Raw genomic sequence first — 21151 nt, 5'->3', positions numbered from 1 at the left:
GGGGCTTTAATGTCAAAATGTTAAATTAATTACATTCAAGTAATTAATGTTCCACTCTGAGTGCGGCAGACAATGTATTAAATGCTTTGTTCACCACAAAATATGCTCCATCAAAGTTATTTAAAAAAAAACGTCGTAAATTGTATTTATTTAGCTACATAAGGGTAGGCTACACCGCCGCTACGCCGTAGCCCGTAGCGGGTAGTTCTACGACGCGCGACGTAGGGAGATGGTAGGGATGCACGATGTTAATGAACGATTAAATTTGCTACTTACTAGCTCTATAATATTATAAATTAATGTTTGTTTCTACTTAAACATTATTGTTACCTTAGAAAAAACAAAGGCATTATCTAAAAAATGCAACAAACGTTCACAGCTAAGACTTACGAGTTATTATCGATACTAATAATATTATAAATGCGAAGTCTGTCTGTCTGTCAGGTACAGCCACGGTTCACGCCCAAACCGATGAACCGATTTGACTGTTCGGCACAGAGTTACTTTGCGTCCCGGGAAAGTTCCCGCGCGATATACGAGTTTTGACGCAACAGAGTTGCGACTTGCGGGCGTTATCTAGTTTCTTATATACCTTTCCAATCTCATAATGAGTATTGTTGCAGCTACGTGGGCGGCATGACGGTGAGCGGCCACAAGGAGGGCGGACAGCGCTGGGGCCCGCCGCGCCGCGTTACGCTGCGCCGCCGCCCCGGCGCGCCGCTCGGCGTCAGCATCGTCGGCGGGAAGGTGAGCGCTTACCCTTATAGTAAGGGTCAATTAACGCGATGCGTATCTACGCATCGCGTCGCAACGTATCGCGTAGATGCATTTCTAAATTTGTATGGATTTGACAGACTTCAATTGCGTGCGACGTCTTGCAAAACTGCGCGTCGCGTTGCGGTATGAATTGAACCTTATAGTAAAGTGTAACTTGAGCTCGGTAGTACCAGATAGTATTTCTATACTACCCGTATAAAAGGAAAGGTTTGGTTGTTTTGCATCGAATTGACATCGAAACAACTGAGACAATTTTGATGGCATTTAGCAATATAGACATAAAGTACACCTCGAAGTAGGAATAGAATACTTTTTAATCCTTCGATCGTGGATTATTAGAAATCTATTATTATTCTATTGTGTCTCGCTTACCGGTAAGCTTATGCGGCTCGATGGGTTAAACGGGAAATGTAAGATTAATTAGGAACCGCGTGCAATTTGTAATGTAGAAATAAGTATTAAGTCTACAATTAATTAAAAGATATTCGATAATACCAATGAGTTTTTCACATCAGGCGAGCTATTTGCTTGTCTGTATGTAGGTCACAACACAGGATCTGCCGGAGGAAGCCCCGCCGGGAACTGGAAGTCACACATCCGAGAAATCGCTCCTCATAAGCGCTGCTCATTGTGTATCATTATGTTATTGGCGTTCTAACTAGGAATTTTTGTTTATAAAACTATACAATTTGGAAATTTAGATATAATTCATGAGATTTTTTGAACCTCACAAGACCTTTAGGATTATTATCGACAAAGAAACAACAATAGTAATAATAGCTCCCACACCGGTTTCGGTGACGGTGGCCGGTTTCATTGAAACCAGGCCAGCTACCCAGGAGTAATTTTATAGTGCCCAAGTGTGTGCGCAGTACACAAGAGCAATCTCTATTCCTTTACTCTCATAACCCAGTGGGACGGACGACTGATACCACTGGCGAGAGATCAGGCGCAGGACCGACTTTTTACATGCCCATCCGACGCATGGATCATCTTACTTGTCAGACACTCAGGTGATCAGCCTGCATTGTCCTAACCAAACTTGGAAATAACATGTTTCCAACGCGGGAATCGAACCCACGACCTCCGAGTCAAGAGCCGCGCTCTATACCACTAGACCACGGAGGCGTCAAAAAAAGAAACAATCCACTGTACATCACTCGATTGATATCGAAGGGCATCCCAAAGAAATCAAAATATTATACTTCCACCTCTAAACTACATAGTAACTAGCATCGACACGTGTTGTGTAGTCACGTGTCATCACGTCGGATGTTCATTATCCCCGGCAGTTGGAGAGCACTACACCGCACTACACACCGCTCACCGCTCGGTCATCGAAGGCTCTGGAAAATTTACTGCTGGATTTATGTCACTTCGTTTCATTCCTATTTCATATTTTTAAAGAGTTCTGTGGTATCGATAAATAATTCAAACGTCTGGATATGAAAAGTTATAAAATTCGATTATTATCAAAATAAGTCCTTAGTCCTTACAAATATAATATGATCTAGTACTGTCGTGCTTCCATTTTTAATGATAACGCTTTTCGGCTATGACATGTCTAAATTGAGATCATACCTCAGAGTTTCTATTGGAATGATCTTTGTATCGTTAACATGAAGTTCCTGTGAGAGGTAAATTAATGATCGTGAATCCACCGTAGCATTTGTAACTGTGGTAATTTACAATCGGTACTATGTTGGTATCGGAAGAATTTTATACGTTTAAATATATCCCAAACTTCACTCTGTAATCGCACAACAATAGAACGTGTTTGAGAGCTATTAGTCACATACCGACAGCTTGTAAATATTGCGTACACAGAAACATGGCGACCTGCCAGGAAATTTACATTTGAGACTCGCCGTGAGATGGATTAAATGCCATTAATATTCTACGCTGATTAAAATAATACTGATCTCACAATGTCGTTCTCCTAGAGATAGGAAAACTCCTAGAGATAGGCAGCATCTGCGGCATAAGAATTAATAATCATAATAATGTTTACTTGCAAAAATATGGTACAGATGGAATTGTATCATCAAGCAGTGTTTCACACATTTTGTCGATTTTTCGACGTGCAAAATGTTAGTTAAATATTAGTCAAGTTATTACAATTTACAGTTGGTTTGTAAGTTTTTACATTAAGTATCATAATATTCATATTATCTAATATAAGTTAACATCATTATTTGTCAAATTTAAGTCAGTATCATAATAGTCATTCAAACATAATGAACCTAAACCCTCCTTTTACTATGACTGGACTGACACAGGTTGATCTATATCCTGACCGGACTTAGGCTGGCCACGTACACACGTTTTCCGTATTCGATTTCCTAATGTGGAATTTTGATTTGGAAGCGCAAACGTTTGTTTTTTTTTCGCTACGCGGCTTGCACTCCAATATTTCGTGCGGAATTATTTGTGCCGTTCGGAAAAAGGCGAACGCATATGTCAGTTACTCTATTTCTTACTGATTCTATGCATTCGGATTTCAAAATACGGAAAATTTTAATTTGGAAATCGAATACTTACGGAAAACGTATTTATGCGGCCAACCTTATGGCTGGCTTACACGTATTAAGTTAATAAGTAGTTAACTAAATTTAAATACCAGGTGGACATAATCGCGAACCATGGCGGCGAGAACGGCGAGCGCGGGATGTTCGGCATCTTCATCAAGAACGTGGTCCCCGACAGCCCGGCCGCGCAGTGCGGGGAGCTGCAGGTTTGTGGGATATCTGAAAATTATCAAAGCTAGTATTGTAAAGCGGTCTATGCATGAAGAGGTTCTCATGCATTGACGGCTTTTTGAGTCCTCGGAAAGGACATAGGTCTACGATAGTTGTTATCACGGAGCAATGCCTTAACTAATAAAGGAACTTCTGTGCGATTGAAGTTGCTAAGGTTCAAGCTAAGCTCGCGACTTGTGTTGTAGATTCGCATTCGCGTTGAGACGAGATAATTGTCTTTCTAAGTTTGGCTGTCATTGTTTAGACTGATCTCTACATTTTATGATAATAAGAGGAGAGAGCGTCCTCCTGTGAGTGAACCACACAAAATCTATTATAAAAATACCTGTTCTACTTTCAAGGAAAGTTGAAACCGTCCACCATCACCGAAACCGGTGTGGTCTATAACAAGTACTTGTGTAGGTCGGCGACCGCATACTGGAGGTGGACGGCGTGGACGTGCGGACGGCGCAGCACGAGCGCGCCGTGCAGCTTATCAAGGCCGCCAAGGACGACGTCACGCTCACCGTGCAGAGCCTGGTCGCCTGGGTGAGTGCTGCTCTATTCGGTCGAGTTATGTCAAGTGCAGCCGCGGCACACAAGATCACGACTAACATGGAATTGACATTATCAGATAAAATAACGAATATGTAAATAACTGCCATTTGTCGATACTATCGTGAAAGTTTCCGTTCGGCCGTTAAACTAGGTACACCTCAGTTTACCATAATTATGCCATGTTGAGTTGCGTCAATATTACGTTTAAGGATGTTAAGGTTTAGCCTTAAGCATTTAAGGTAAAAGTTCTGATTCTGACGGCAAGAACTGATAGGCCAGTCTATCTTAATAACTTTCCATTTATCAACTTACCAGACTGCACCGTGTGTGTATTATGTATGTGAAGGTGATATACTTATACATAAACCTTGCGGTTCTGTCAATATTTGTAATTAAATCTAAATAATTTTTATTTCGCTTTTACGACTTCTGTTAATGTTTTGAACAAACTTTTAATTTATCATTGGATCATGATTTAGCGTATGATGAAGCGGTTTTTAAACAACAGAAGGAAACCGCAGACAATCGCGATGTACCAGAATACGACCTTATTGCTGTTGTAATAGAGTTCAATGATGGTACACCGGAAATGTCCGTGACCGTACATTAATCTAATGACATGTAAGTTTCACGCTAACTTGGCTTCATTGTACAGGCTTCGATAAGCAAAATTGTAAGAGCTGTATGACAATGAAATGTTATGCTGAAATAGATACGAAAGAATATGTTTTTCTTATTAAAACTGTATATACTATCAAATATACAAAATTAAGTACTTACATTGTGTTGACAAACTATAAAGGCGCCAACCCACCGCGGCGCACGCTGTGCACGGCCACCCGCACGGATTTATTTCTTTGACTGCGTGGGTCAACGTTTCCACTGCCTATGTACACGCTTCCGTGTATCCCGTGCATACAGGTCAGTTAACAAGAGCTGGCGCGATCAACACATTTAAACATTGCGCTTGTGTAGTGTCTGTGAATAAGCACGTGGCGTGACGTCGTACTACATACGCATCATAAAAAGTCTGTCCGTCTCTCTCGCGAACGGTATATGTTATGAGCGTGAGCTGACGTGGTGTGAAGCGTCCATAGATATTATGTTATGAGCGTGAAGGGGACAAGTATTGTTTTTCTTAATCTACTGTTTATAAATACAGCGTGATGTTACAAGTCGGTAACGTGTGATCGGCGCGCGGCCAGGGTTCATAACCGCACGATAGTTATCGTGCACATACGATAATTTTGTGCGTACGTACGATGTACGATAGCATAATATTATTATCGTACGCAGATTATACGATAATTTTTATCATCATGCAAAAATATAATATTTTTAAATATACTGTATAGTGAAATTGCATAAGTTTGAGCACTGTGAACGAGCCATCTTTAGTTAACTGATCTATAGCATGCGTAGCGTGGCCAGCGTTGAGCTACGTGTGCACCATATTCGAGCAAGCTACGTGAGTCAATTCGTGCGTAGCGTGTCCGTGGGTTGCAGTGGAAACAGTCACATATATTTTCTTACAAAGCTTGACGCACGTGCGTAGCCTCTCCGTGCGCCGCGGTGGAATGGAGCCTTAAATGCTCCCTTCAGAGCCAAATTTTGCTTTTCTTTGTAAGACAATCTGACAAGAGAGAGATAACAAAAATCCATGATAAACTTAAAAGTTTAACTCAGAGCAAGTAGACGTAACTGCCTCGGACCTTGCTTTTGAGACATTTAAACATTAGTTGTCATACTCATACCTAACTATTATATCCAGAAATCAGATTCATCGGACGTGGACAGTTCGCCGCCTGCGCCCGCGCAGACGCGACCCAACAAAACCCGATCTATGAAGGCCAAAGCACCGAAACCACCGCCTCAGCAGCATGACATAAAGGTAACACCAAGCTGCATTATGGTTAAAAATCAAAAACCTTAAAGTACTAGGTATCAGAGAAAATTCCTAGGCGGATGGAGGACCTAACAGCCAGTCTACAAGGCGCGTTGCGTCAGCGTTGTGTAAAATTGTTATACAGTACCTAGTGTGAAAATGATCAGGCGGTTCTCCTAATGGAAAGTGATGGCCGTTGCCCGTATACTTGATATACACTTGTGTGTCGCAAGAATATTGCGTCCTGCAGTTTAAAAAATATGATCTTTATAAGTGTTAAATAAGCCTGATCATAACGGTCTACGAATAAAGTTACATTTAATTTTATAGCGTCGCAAGAAACTGCTACTTTTATTCAGAACATAGTATTCTATTATCTCATACTCAACCACGACCTAACAGATCACAGTAACCCCCGACACCGACGACAAGAAAGAGGAGAAAAAAGAGACGGAAGCACAGGGTGAGAGCGAGAAGGCGGCATCGGACACCGCGCCGGAGAAACCCAAGCCGGCGTACAGCGACTCCGACAGCAGCGACGAGGAGGACGAGAGGGAGATGCAGGGCAGGACGTACTCGGATAAGGGAGTTGAGGTAAGGTGCTATTGGTTATCTGTACTAAATTTAAATTAATGCGAAAGGGTGTTAAATATTATAATATTATTATGATGTGAGCCCGGGAAAGGAAAATATAGTTATAGTCTTTATTTCGAAAAAAAATACGGTTCTTGGACAATAAACAAAATCCGACACAAGAAAGTTGCTGGAAAGATTTAGTTTAGAAAGAAAGAAACGTAAATAGAGGGAGAGACTCGTTCTCACTTTTCTTTATTCTGTGACTGTACCTTACCTAGATAGTCTTTGGGACAGTGTTTATAAAACATTATTATTTTTCCTCAGATCGACCGCGCGTCGGCCGGCGCCATCAAGCGTAGCAGAGAAGAGAGGGAGGCAGATCCAGAAGAAGAGGACGACTTCGGCTACACCACAAGTGAGTGCAAACCCACCCTCTACACTCTACTCAACTTCTCCTTCTATCTCTTTCATGTCTACTTCTACGCGTTTCTGTTGGAACACCAATGATTACATTTTGGTTTACCTGTTTTTGTTTTGTTTTATTGCATAAGTTTTCTGTTTCAAAGATGTGCAATTTTGCGTATAGAATGACCATTTGCTTCATTCAGTACTTAGCCCTAAATATGCGCTTACACGAGCAATAATTGCTCGGTGACACGAATGGACCGATCTGGAGCAATTATTGGAGCAATATGGATCAATTTCAATAAATTGCGGCAATTATTTCGGCGATATTGCTTCTAATTGCTCCAGATATTTCATATCGCTCAATGTCGCAGATACGAATTGATATTCGATCTGCTTGGAAATTCCAGGCAATTGTATTGCGCAATATTGCTGCTTGTTGCCGCAAATTGCATGATGTAGTCGTGACGTCATAGTTGAGAATTGCCTTTAAAAAGAATTGAGCAATTTTAGTTGCCTGTATAAGCGTACCTTAAGGTATGACATATTGACTGGCTGACAAGGATATTATATAAAACTTTACAGACCGTTATTTTAGAATTTAGAGGAACATTTTAATATTTTCCTCTCAAGGTAAGTACTAGGTGCCTATAAGTTCTGTAAACATAATACTTGAATTATTTTGTTGATTTTGTATCCAGGATGTATTTTTTTAATGCTAGTGTAAGAACCCCATCCCACAGTAGCACAAACGAGCAGAAATAACTACGGCAGTACAACGTAAGGTAGTTGTGACCACACAACGTAAGGTAGAACGTGCAATGTAACTTCAGTCTTCACTCGATAGGCTCGGTTGGTATCTGCTAAATGTTTTAAGTCCAAGAATTCTGCATGTACACTTGCTCGCAACAAAAATGTTACCATAGACTATTAATTTTTTAATTGTACTAATATAATATTATGTGATGTTTTCTGAGTGACTTAGAGTTGTAAGTTTGAGTCATTATAAGGGAAAAGTGAGTAGAAGAAGATAGGGTGATTATCTTGCAGGGCGGTGTACGCGGCCCTCCGACAAGACGTGTGCAGAGTACGAGCCGAGTTATTATTTAACTTTTATATTAAACTACGAGGGCAACATGATATTATACACGCGCTATATTAACATTTGTGTATTCTCCTTATTCTGAACTAGGTTTTACAAGAAAATTACCATGAATAAATTTTACTTTACACTTTGTGCAAAAAAGGAATCTAATTTGTTTAGTTTTTCTAGTTTGTTTTTTTTTATTGTTCTACTTAACAAAACTTCTGTTTCATATATAAAAAGGTGCTAAATAAGACACTGAAACGTTTTGGAAGAAAGAGCTATTCTTTTCATTTTCGAAAAATCGCTGCGACAGACAGTTATATATTCAGAAGAGTTTTCATTCTGCAAAGCCCTAAAACGCAATCAAATTCACCCTGTCCTTGACGACAAAATACAGTTTCTCTCCCCCTCTTCCTATTCCTCCACCTCGACCTTTGTGGAAGGACTGCACTCCACAGAGCACTGGCAAATGTGGCAATTCCTTAGAGACAATGGCTTCTAATTCTAGCTCACACACAATAACCTAGAAACTTCTAGAAGTTGAATTTGTCTATAAATCCGTCGTCGTCAGCGAGTGTAAACTAATTATCGTGCGGAATGTTCTATTCCGAGCGGGGAAATGGCAACATTGACCTCCAAGGAGTTTGGATATATTTATCCGACGTCTGGACAAGCTTCCTACTGATTGAAGTGCGATAGTTATAAAACTGTAGAATAAAAAATCGCATTTAAATAAAACACGTAATTTTTTCGAGTAAAATTTGCGTTGTTGGGGTAATTTTTATGTGATGTTCATGTAGATATGACATTTTCACTGTAGACTCACTTAAAACTCAACGTGATCCGTATCGTATCTAATTGTGTAGTTGCTGCTTTTAGATAAATGACATCACAAATAGTACACGACCTATTATTTTTCAACTCTATATTTTTTGCTAACTCTTGGTTGAGATTCTTGAGATTTGCAATGTTTTATTTTAACGGGATTTTTATTTTAAAGTTCAAGCTGGTTTTGGTGTGTCAAGCATGGCGTGATTTAATCATTTCGGTGTAAAGCTAAAGACACCAATTCAACAGGCATCCCGTAACAATTCTTACTAAATCTCTTCTCTCCTCTCTATTACACTTAAAAATAATTCTTGTTGACGTGATTGTATGACGCAAATCAACATTCAGTATAATTTACTTACAACAAAGGAATTGTGCTAATTAATTTTACGACTGCCTAATACGCCGCCGGTTACATGTATAAAGTATATGAGTTTGTGATGTCATACATTTAGCTAAATGAACTAATTGTTAGGTATTCATTAAAGCGGTAAGAACTGAGGGGTAGATGTCTTAAAGCTTGGAATGAATTTTAATTCTCCGTAAATAGGTACACCTCTACCACGGTAAACTATGGCTCTGTTACATACAGTTTCATTGGTCTAGTAATAATTATTGTTTCGGTTGATATTGAGTATTCTAATAAAAAGTTGTCTATTCTTTTCTATTCCATAAAGACCGAAAGACTATAACGGGAGTCTTTTTAATTTTTAGGGTTCCGTACCTAACGGGTAAGAACTATTACTAAGACTTCGTTGTCTGTCCGTCTCTCCGTCCCTCTGTCTGTCTGTCTGTCTGTCTCCAGGCTGTAACTCAAGAACGGTAATAGCTAGAGAGTTGAATTTTTCACAGATTATTAATATCTGTTGCCGCTATAACAACAAATACTAAAAACAAAATAAAATTAATATTTAAGGGGGGCTATAACAAACGTGACTTTTTTAGCCTTTTTTGCTCTATATCAATAATGGCAACAGGTAGGTACTTGATTCTTTCTCAAAATCCTTAGCTTTATGTGTACTAGAATATTTAATAATAATATTAAAATATAACAAAAAATAAGTAGGCTACCATACAAAAAATACAATTTTTGGCCTAATTTTGGCTCTACAATGTTACGAAACCCTACGTGCGCGAGTCCAACTCGCACTTAGCCGATTATTAGTAGATTAGCTTGTGTTTGTCATATCATTTCGTCCCCTGCCACAACAAATTAATAGGGAAGACAGTTTACACCTGTTCGGTTTCAAAACCGCTCACTGTGAGTTTGGAAGCCGAGGTATTTGTTACTCGTTCAATAAATAATATATCGGCCACGTGGGCCGGCCCACGAATAGAAACGTCGATTGTACATGAACAATATACATATTTAATGCGAAACAACTGGCCATTGTTGCGCTGTTTACTTTGATATTGATTCTACCCAAATTACGCGACAAGAATATTCTAGAGAGCCTAGTCTCTAACCGGTCAGGAATTTTTCAGGATGATTACAATTTACAATATCTTATTCTTAATAGTTTATTGTAATTGAATAAAATAATATTAATATATTGTAATCATAAATAATAATATATTTATCGTAATAATCCTGAAAAATTCCTGATCGGGATAGGTTGTTGGTCGTTTTTCTGCCGCTGAGTGTTTGTGCACTACACAGAATTTCACGATTCAGAAATTGAAACTACTGTTACGTAGTATATGACATTCTCTTTGGAAACTACTGGAACTGGCAAAATATACACTAATAAGTATAAGAAAAAAAATGTTTTTCTTATACTTATTTAGTGTATACCAAGTGTATTAGTATACTTTTTACTTAAAATAAAAACTCCTTAAAAACTATTTTTATTTTTTATAAGAGCGTTTATAAAATTGGCACATCATACGGTAAAATTCCACTTGATGCACACGCGGCAGGAACGATCTTAAAAAATACGGAATATTTTTTGGAAATTTTAAATTTTTGTTTTTAAATGCTTTACATCATTATTATCAGATCGCTTTACCATGTTGCTGCATAATATTTATTTCAGTTGTTACTTGTTGCTTAAATCATAGCTACATTTAACATTTTACAAAGTACACCCAACGATATCAAAATACTTTACTTAATGAGTACACCTACATTTTCGAAAAACATAAATGGTCGCTGTTAAGCATTAGTGTCCTAACCCAAAATAACTCAATACGTAATTTTTGTGTGGATTAGTACACGAATGCTTAACAGCGTCCAAATAATATTATGTTATCAATGAAGTACATTGAATATACTCTACGTTTCCTAAAATGACACCAAATCATTTAGTATTGTGATTTATAACATTATATTCATGTAACCTTGTAACTGCAAATATTTACCCGCCATTACTTGATAATATTTTCGTGTTACAGCTTCGCAAATATGACTTCTTGTTATGTAAATGTCTAATCGCACAACACATTATACACCCTCCGACCTCGCGATAGAGTACAATGTCCCCCGACTATATTTAGCTCTCAAATTATACACAATATTTATTATTTGCAAGCTAAAGCTCAAATGATTGCCGAACACTTCCGATTATTTCCGAGCGGAGTTTCTATTGTTGTCTAAAGGTTCAAATTGCGTTATCGTGTTATTCGGCAGCTTCATTTTCCCGAATTTCTGCTTTAGGAATTTCGACTTTACGGCCCGTGTTTATAAACGGATAGCGTGAACCGCGAGATGCGTCTTTTTGGACTGGAAGCGGAGATATTTTCCACACGTGCTCGGATTTTCAGTGTCGCGGTAGAAATATCCGCATGCGGTCGCCGTGACGCGCGAAGTTCCGAGTTCGAAATTTAAAATTTAAATATATCCGCGCGTGTTTTTTTTTTATGATAATGACTGGGCTAGTGAATTCAGCCAGATGTGTTCAGTTTGAGTGCCGGGAATATTTATTGTGTCAATAAAAAATAAAACGTGTCACGAAAAAAATATTGGTACTTAAACAAAACGAGTTAATCTTTTTAAGCCGACTGCCGAGTCGTATTTTACCTGTACCATAAAATTATTTAAAAAAAAGTATATAAAACAGTGTATGCAAAAACTTTAGGATAAAAAATTGTATCACATCTTAAGTTTGTACCTGAATAAGTCGGAATTGTTTGCCCTACGCAAAAGTGATTTTTCTTTGGTTAACTACCACATAATGTGTATAATTTATATGCTGTAGATTATGTTATTCTATAAATTGTGCTATTCTTCGCGAAATCGTGTGTATTTTCGCTTAGTTTACAGCCAATCCCCGTTCCGGTGGTCTGGCTTTTATCAAACGGACAATAAATTGTATGATCTGCTCTAACCGTTTTACAACCGATTGCCGATACTATAACAATGTTAGCAAATTACGAAAATCTAATTTAAAATTACCAAGAAACGTTTAAGTAAGTATACAAGTTATAAAAAAACTTTAAAATAAAAATAAAGTACATATAAGTATTTAAAATTGTTTATTTTAGAGACAGACAGTAAAAATTACCAACTTAATATTTACGCTACCTCAAAACCAAACCTTGGTATATTTTTGTAATTAACTTTTTGTCTAAAAGTAAAAACATACATTATTAATATAACATCTACTCTAGAAATTAAAATGTATTAAATTATGTGATCGCGTTTCTTTGAGCACCTAGCTCAAAGTATGCTGGCCTGTGCAATTTAACTTCTCGGTAGGCAATCAAATCTGTAAAGCGGTGCCGGCCAGGACGCTGGTTACAATACAGGAACACGTTCTTCATCTACTCGATAACGACAGTAGTACAAATAACTTTTAATTCTCCGATAGAGATGACGGTGCAAATCGAGCGGTTCGGAAAACGCAGTGTCAGCGTTAAATTTTAAATGGAGACTGGTTAATTGGACTTTACCACTGGACTTTACCTACTGAAGTAGGTAATTAAAATTACTTAAAATTAAATTCAGGCTAGGTAGTCATTTTGCAATATTTAATAGGAAAAAAAGAATTTTCGAGACGCCGCACTCAGAGACGAATATTCATTACTTAACTGTAATTAATTATTAAATGAAGACTTTGACATAAACCCCATACATTATCCGTCAAACTCTTCATTAAATTGATCTTATTGAAGTTTAATCTTCACTACATGACTCCGAGTGCGGCAGTATGTTTCTAAGTACAATGTACAGTACGCTCTATGTTAAACAAACAAGGGCTTGCGAGTCATTTATTAACAAGATAAGTATTTTTAATTTCCTGTGGGACCTCCCGAGTCCCGCCCTACAGAATAATATGGCTTGACGTAGGGCCCGCCCTACAACCCTTGCAGAAGCAATATACAACTTTTATGCAATTGTGTTTAACTTAAGGGATCATAATGTATGTATATATTTAAATATTATATTTATTTTCATCTGTTTCCCCGCGACATTCATAACCAGGGCAAAATCCTACAGAATCCTTCAATAGAAGTTGTCTAATATTTCGGTTCCCATTGTCTACTTCAGCCGCTTGGCATAGGCTTGATATAGAATAGAGATTAATTTTTATATCTATAATATAAAAATGAGTCGTTGAATGTGTTGCTAAGCGCAAAACTCGAGAACGGCTGGACGGATTGGGCTAATTTTAGTCTTAAAATATTCGTAGAAGTCCAGGGAAGGTTTTTAAGTGACACGAAGTTCACCGGGACAGCTAGTTTACAATAAAAATAATTTTAGATATGTTTTCACAATAAATTACAATTTATTAGCTCAGTTTTCCAGTTCTTATATTTTATTATTATATATTTTTTGTCAGTACGCTGTAGAGGCAGATTTTTACTGTAGGTAAGTCCTTGGCTTTTTAGGGTCCCGTAGCCAAATGGCAAAAAAGGAACCCTTATAGATTCGTCATGTCTGTCTGTCTGTCTGTCTGTCCGCCCGTATGTCACAGCCACTTTTCTCCAAACTATAAGAGCTATACTATTGAAACTTGGTAAGTAGATGTAGTCTGTGAACCGCATTAAGATTTTGATACAAAAATAGATAAATTATTAAAAAATTTTAGGGTCCCCGTATGGGGACCCCTAAAATTTTACAACTGTAACAAAAAAAATATTCATCTAATCTACGCATGTGAGGCGTCTATGGATAGGTCTTCAAAAAACATATAGAGGTTTGTTCTATCATTTTTTTCTAACCTGAACAGTTTGCGAGAGAGACTCTTCCAAAGTGGTAAAATGTGTCAGTCCCCCCCCCTCCCCTCTTACTTTTAAAGTAGGGTCATGATAAGTCTAAAAAAATATATGATGTTCATTACTATAAAAACTACCAACGAAAATCGGTTCGAACGAGACCTAACAAGTAGTTTTTTATACGTCTTCAAACCTTAAATTAACATTCATTACATCAACTGAGATATAAAAATAAATCACAAAACCTTTTAATTTCATAAAAATAAACCTTATTGCTGTTGCGGAACCCTTCATGGTCGAGTCCAACTCGCACTTGGCGGGTTTGTGTTTTTACTGACGTGGATTATAAAATATATAAAAATGTTTTGTTCAGCCTTTTAACATTGATTAATAACGATCGATTTATAAACTCCTTGATATGCCGAGATGAAAGGAAAACAAACAAAAATACAATTTTTCATTTCAAAACTTAAGGCGACGCCTTGATAATTTGGCTGTGGCGATGTCGATTTTTCTCAGCAATGACTAAAGCTAAGAAATTAAAGTTCATTGTCAGTATTCATCATGTCTTTGTCTTTGAATTACCCATAGCATAACACGATAGGTCAACTTTTATAACACAGAATAATCAATCAAAAAGATCTCTGTAAAAAAGGGGATTCCTATTTTGCCAACCGAGGAGAGTGATTTAAGCTTCCAAAATTTGTACATAAATTGGTTCAAGCATAAACTTTAATTTGCCCATAGCTTATATGAAAATGTATTTATGGTTTTTAAATTACGCTACAAAAACCCTGTTGTCGCTACGCCCTTTCCATTTTTTGTTGTTCCATTGCTTGTTTTCTATGAGAGGCCGGGTCGGCGTCTCATAGAAAACAAGCAATCACACGGATCAAACATATCCAACACGGTTTTTTACTTTAACGCGGCGTCACCTTAAAGGTCACCGAACATTTCGTCGGCTCTCGGTATCATAACAGTTTATCTATACATCTATACATATAAATAAAATTGGAGTGTCTGTTTGTAATATTGAAAGGACCGTTGTTTACTAAATACATATGAATGTATATAGGGTACAGACACTAAAACAACATTTTTTACAAATTTTGTCTGTATGTCTGTCTGTCTGTTTGTTCCGGCTAATCTCTGAAACGGCTGGAGCCATTTTGCCGGGACTTTTTTTGGTAGATAGCTGATGTAATGAGGTGTAACTTAGGCTACTTTTTAACCGACTTCCAAAAAGGAGGAGGTTATATTTTACTTTTTTCATATTTGTTTGCGGAATATCCATCTTTGTTATTATACTATGTTGACGCGGACGAAGTCGCGGGCAACAGCTAGTGTAGTATATTTTGTAAACTACGTTTCTAATATAATATTATTTTACAAAGCAGACATAATATTATGTCTTAAGACATTCGCCATAGCTATAGTATAGCTATAGTGACGCCTCCGTGGTCTAGTGGTTAGAGCGTCGCTCTCGACTCCGGAGGTCGTGGGTTCGAATCCCGCGTTGGAAACATGTTATTTCCAAGTTTGGCTAGGACAATGCAGGCTGATCACCTGATTGTCTGACAAGTAAGATGATCCATGCGTCGGATGGGCATGTAAAAAGTCGGTCCTGCGCCTGATCTCTCGCCAGTCGTGTCGGTCTTCCGTCCCACTGGGTTATGAGAGTAAAAGGAATAGAGAGTGCTCTTGTGTACTGCGCACACACTTGGGCACTATAAAATTACTCCTGCGTACCTGGTCTGGTTTCAATGAAACCGGCCACCGTCACCGAAACCGGTGTGGGGAGTATTATTATAGCTATAGTAGATTCTATAATATTATGAAGATGTATTTGTCTTCCTTCCAAATAGAGATAGGGACAACATACTATTTAGAGCTTTCTCTTAAAGTATCCTCAGTAATTGCTGTCACTGTAATAAATGGACAATTGTTACATCTTTTAGTCATAGCTCTAGTTAATTACTAAGCTGCAAGGTTATGATTGCAAACTATGTATGTGTGTTTTCTATTGTAGCTACTAAACTGATCCGATTTTGTGTATGATCCGATGTTCTATATAATATTTTATAATAAATGAATTTTGATAGTCTCGCTAAAACCGAGAACGGCTTAATCGATTTGGCAAATGTTAGTCTTAAAGTATTGGTGGAAGTCCAGGGAATGTATTTATAAACTAGGAGGAAAGTTATATAAAGTTCTAGTAAATAAATTAAATTGTGTTTATAAGTTCCTAATACTCTTTATAACAAGGCTTTTTGCGTAGTCGAGTTACAATTTTATTTTTTTAATTAAGACAGGTGAAGTCGCCAAACAAGACGTATATTATAATGTTATCAGTGGGTGTTATGGTTAATGGTGTTGGTAAACATCAGGATTCAGATAGCATCGTATCGATCTCGCTAGAAATATCGTTACCATACGGGCAGCTGATATTATGTTTCCGCCACTTTAAACTTTTAATAACTGGCTGTCCCGAGTCCCGTCACAAGTTCTTTCTCATAAAATAAAATATTCATATTAACTGTATAAGCTTTTACAAAACTCATACATTTATGTATAAAACCAAAATAATTTAAAAATTCAGCCCGATCGGTTCAGAATTGAGTTCAAATATTCCACCTGCATTAACATACACCTGAATTTACATTATACATACATTGCAAATTATATTATAAAAGCTTTTAATTAAATTAGTTCATTGGCGCATCTTGTACCGCAATTGTAATAGTTAAGTTATATGTTGCTTTAAAACGTTCAATAAACAGCTTTCACATACAAAATGCCATAATTGGCATACTTTTGGCTTCAAAACTCGAAATTTCTTTGGCATAAGTTTATGTGAAATGGACATTATAACCGCATGACTTAGCCGTGGCCTAGTATATACAATTTTTCTCCAACCTAAAAAAAAGTACTCTTTGTACCTTAATTTTGCAATATAAATCAAATATTAATCATTTCGAATCGATTTGAATTTTTACAAATTATCAAAATATTATACGCTCTACAATAGAAATAATGTCCAACGACCGACTTTTGGAGTTTATGAGAATATTATAATTTGTAGTGTAGTGAACCTATGTGAAGTTAGCAACCGAGTTCAAGGTAAATGATTTTTATATATGTCATTCGATTGTACCCGGATTGTACCCGATTGTACCGCAATTAAAATCGTTTGTACCTCAATAGGGTAGAAATGGGGGGGGGTGGTAAAATTTGCTTAGCAACCGACATAAAGATACCGGAATTTCAATGATGCCATCTGGAAGAGTATCGTTTGTACCGGATTGTACCCGTTTTTAAAGTTAATTTTTTTTTGATTTTACGAAAAAAAAAACAAAAAAATTTTTTTCCCTAAAAATAAGGCTTTGTATGGAGTAGAATGAAAGAAAGTATATAAAGCAGTTCAAATGTGTAAAAGAAGTTATTTTTTGAGGTAGATTCGTTCGGTCTTGACGAATTTTCCAATATCTTACTATAAAAGTCGGAGTTATATTTTGCAGTTTTTTTGTCGTTTGTACCTCGCCAAAACAGAAAGATTATAAAAGAAGATACTATTCACTTTAAATTCACACAAAATTTTTTGAGACAACAACGACAGAAATTCGATCGGTCTTGACGAATTTTCGAATATCTTACTATAAAACTCGGAGTCAAATTTTGCAACTTTTGTCGTTTGTACCTCGCCAATACAGAAAAAGTATTAAAGAAGATACTATTCACTTCATATTTACACAAAAAAATTTGAGGTACAAACGATTTTTCATATAGTAACAACGTCAGAGATTCGATCGGTCGTGACGAATTTTCGAATATCTTACTATAAAACTCGGAGTCATATTTTGCAACTTTTATCGTTTGTACCTCGCCAAAGCCGAAAGATTATAAAAGAAGATACTATTCACTTCATATTTACACAAAAAAATTTGAGGTACAAACGATTTTTCATATAGTAACAACGTCAGAGATTCGATCGGTATTGACGAATTTTCGAATATCTTACTATAAAACTCGGAGTAAAATTTTGCAACTTTTATCGTTTGTACCTCGCCAAAACTGAAAGATTATAAAAGAAGATACAATTCACTTCATATTTACACAAAAAATTTGAGGTACAAACGATTTTTCATATAGTAACAACGTCAGAGATTCGATCGGTCTTGACGAATTTTCGAATATCTTACTATAAAACTCGGAGTCAAATTTTGCAACTTTTGTCGTTTATACCTCGCCAAAACAGAAAAATTATTAAAGAAGATACTATTCACTTCAAATTTACACAAAAAAATTTGAGGTACAAACGATTTTTCATATAGTAACAACGTTAGAGATTCAATCGGTCTTGACGAATTTTCGAATATCTTACTTTAAAACTCGGAGTCATATTTTGCAACTTTTATCGTTTGTACCTCGCCAAAACCGAAAGATTATAAAAGAAGATACTATTCACTTCATATTTACACAAAAAAATTTGAGGTACAAACGATTTTTCATATAGTAACAACGTCAGAGATTCGATCGGTCGTGACGAATTTTCGAATATCTTACTATAAAACTCGGAGTCATATTTTGCAACTTTTATCGTTTGTACCTCGCCAAAACCGAAAGATTATAAAAGAAGATACTATTCACTTCATATTTACACAAAAAAATTTGAGGTACAAACGATTTTTCATATAGTAACAACGTTAGAGATTCAATCGGTCTTGACGAATTTTCGATTATCTTACTATAAAACTCAGAGTCATATTTTGCAACTTTTATCGTTTGTACCTTGCCAAAACCGAAAGATTATAAAAGAAAATACTATTCACTTCATATTTACACAAAAAAAATTGAGGTACAAACGATTTTTCATATAGTAACAACGTCAGAGATTCGATCGGTCTTGACGAATTTTCGAATATCTTACTATAAAACTCGGAGTCAAATTTTGCAACTTTTGTCGTTTGTGCCTCGCCAAAACCGAAAGATTATAAAAGAAAATACTATTCACTTCATATTTACACAAAAAAATTTGAGGTACAAACGATTTTTCATATAGTAACAACGTCAGAGATTCGATCGGTCGTGACGAATTTTCGAATATCTTACTATAAAACTCGGAGTCATATTTTGCAACTTTTATCGTTTGTACCTCGCCAAAACCGAAAGATTATAAAAGAAGATACTATTCACTTCATATTTACACAAAAAAATTTGAGGTACAAACGATTTTTCATATAGTAACAACGTTAGAGATTCAATCGGTCTTGACGAATTTTCGAATATCTTACTTTAAAACTCGGAGTCATATTTTGCAACTTTTATCGTTTGTACCTCGCCAAAACCGAAAGATTATAAAAGAAGATACAATTCACTTCATATTTACACAAAAAAATTTGAGGTACAAACGATTTTTCATATAGTAACAACGTCAGAGATTCGATCGGTCGTGACGAATTTTCGAATATCTTACTATAAAACTCGGAGTCATATTTTGCAACTTTTATCGTTTGTACCTCGCCAAAACCGAAAGATTATAAAAGAAGATACTATTCACTTCATATTTAAACAAAAAAATTTGAGGTACAAACGATTTTTCATATAGTAACAACGTTAGAGATTCAATCGGTCTTGACGAATTTTCGAATATCTTACTATAAAACTCGGAGTCAAATTTTGCAACTTTTGTCGTTTGTGCCTCGCCAAAACCGAAAGATTATAAAATAAGATACTATTCACTTCATATTTACACAAAAAAATTTGAGGTACAAACGATTTTTCATATAGTAACAACGTCAGAGATTCGATCGGTCGTGACGAATTTTCGAATATCTTACTATAAAACTCGGAGTCATATTTTGCAACTTTTATCGTTTGTACCTCGCCAAAACCGAAAGATTATAAAAGAAGATACTATTCACTTCATATTTACACAAAAAATTTGAGGTACAAACGATTTTTCATATAGTAACAACGTTAGAGATTCAATCGGTCTTGACGAATTTTCGAATATCTTACTTTAAAACTCGGAGTCATATTTTGCAACTTTTATCGTTTGTACCTCGCCAAAACTGAAAGATTATAAAAGAAGATACTATTCACTTCATATTTACACAAAAAAATTTGAGGTACAAACGATTTTTCATATAGTAACAACGTTAGAGATTCAATCGGTCTTGACGAATTTTCGATTATCTTACTATAAAACTCAGAGTCATATTTTGCAACTTTTATCGTTTGTACCTTGCCAAAACCGAAAGATTATAAAAGAAGATACTATTCACTTCATATTTACACAAAAAAATTTGAGGTACAAACGATTTTTCATATAGTAACAACGTCAGAGATTCGATCGGTCTTGACGAATTTTCTAATATCTTACTATAAAACTAAGAGTTAAATTTTGCAACTTCTATCGTTTGTACCTGGCGAAAACCGAAAGAATATAAAAGAAAATTCTATTCACTTCATATTTACACAAAAAATTTTGAGGTACAAACGATTTTTCATATAGTAACAACGTCAGAGATTCGATCGGTCTTGAAGAATTTTCGAATATCTTACTATAAAACTCGGAGTCAAATTTTGCAACTCTTATCGTTTGTACCTCGCCAAAACCGAAAGATTACAAAAGAAGATATTATTCACTTAATATTTATATAAAAAATTTTGAGGTGCAAACGATTTTACATATAGTAACAACGTCAGAGATTCGATTGGTCGTGACGAATTTTCGAACATCTTACTATAAAACTCGGAGTCATATTTTGCAACTTTTATCGTTTGTACCCCGCCAAAACCGAAAGATTATAAAAGAAGATACTATTCACTTCATATTTACACAAAAAATTTGAGGTACAAACGATTTTTCATATAGTAACAACGTCAGAGATTCGATCGGTCTTGACGAATTTTCTAATATCTTACTATAAAACTAAGAGTTAAATTTTGCAACTTCTATCGTTTGTACCTGGCGAAAACCGAAAGAATATAAAAGAAAATTCTATTCACTTCATATTTACACAAAAAATTTTGAGGTACAAACGATTTTTCATATAGTTACAACGTCAGAGATTCGATCGGTCTTGACGAATTTTCGAATATCTTACTGTAAAACTCGGAGTCAAATTTTGCAACTTT

The 21151-nt window shown here is 36.2% G+C and overlaps 1 protein-coding gene across 1 annotated transcript in view; it reads left to right on the top strand.

The window, feature by feature from the left end:
• The window catches only part of LOC121727564, a 186466-nt gene that overhangs the window by 100551 nt on the left and 64764 nt on the right, over window positions 1-21151 (top strand). Inside the window, exons 19-24 of the mRNA XM_042115452.1 lie at window positions 624-747; window positions 3401-3511; window positions 3939-4064; window positions 5845-5964; window positions 6361-6552; window positions 6859-6949. Coding sequence (XP_041971386.1) covers window positions 624-747; window positions 3401-3511; window positions 3939-4064; window positions 5845-5964; window positions 6361-6552; window positions 6859-6949 — 764 coding nt within the window. The remainder of the gene's footprint in view (window positions 1-623; window positions 748-3400; window positions 3512-3938; window positions 4065-5844; window positions 5965-6360; window positions 6553-6858; window positions 6950-21151) is intronic.

Source organism: Aricia agestis, chromosome 6, assembly GCF_905147365.1.
Source record: "Aricia agestis chromosome 6, ilAriAges1.1, whole genome shotgun sequence".
Lineage (NCBI taxonomy): Eukaryota > Metazoa > Arthropoda > Insecta > Lepidoptera > Lycaenidae > Aricia > Aricia agestis.
This window is presented reverse-complemented; position numbering and strand designations above follow the sequence as displayed.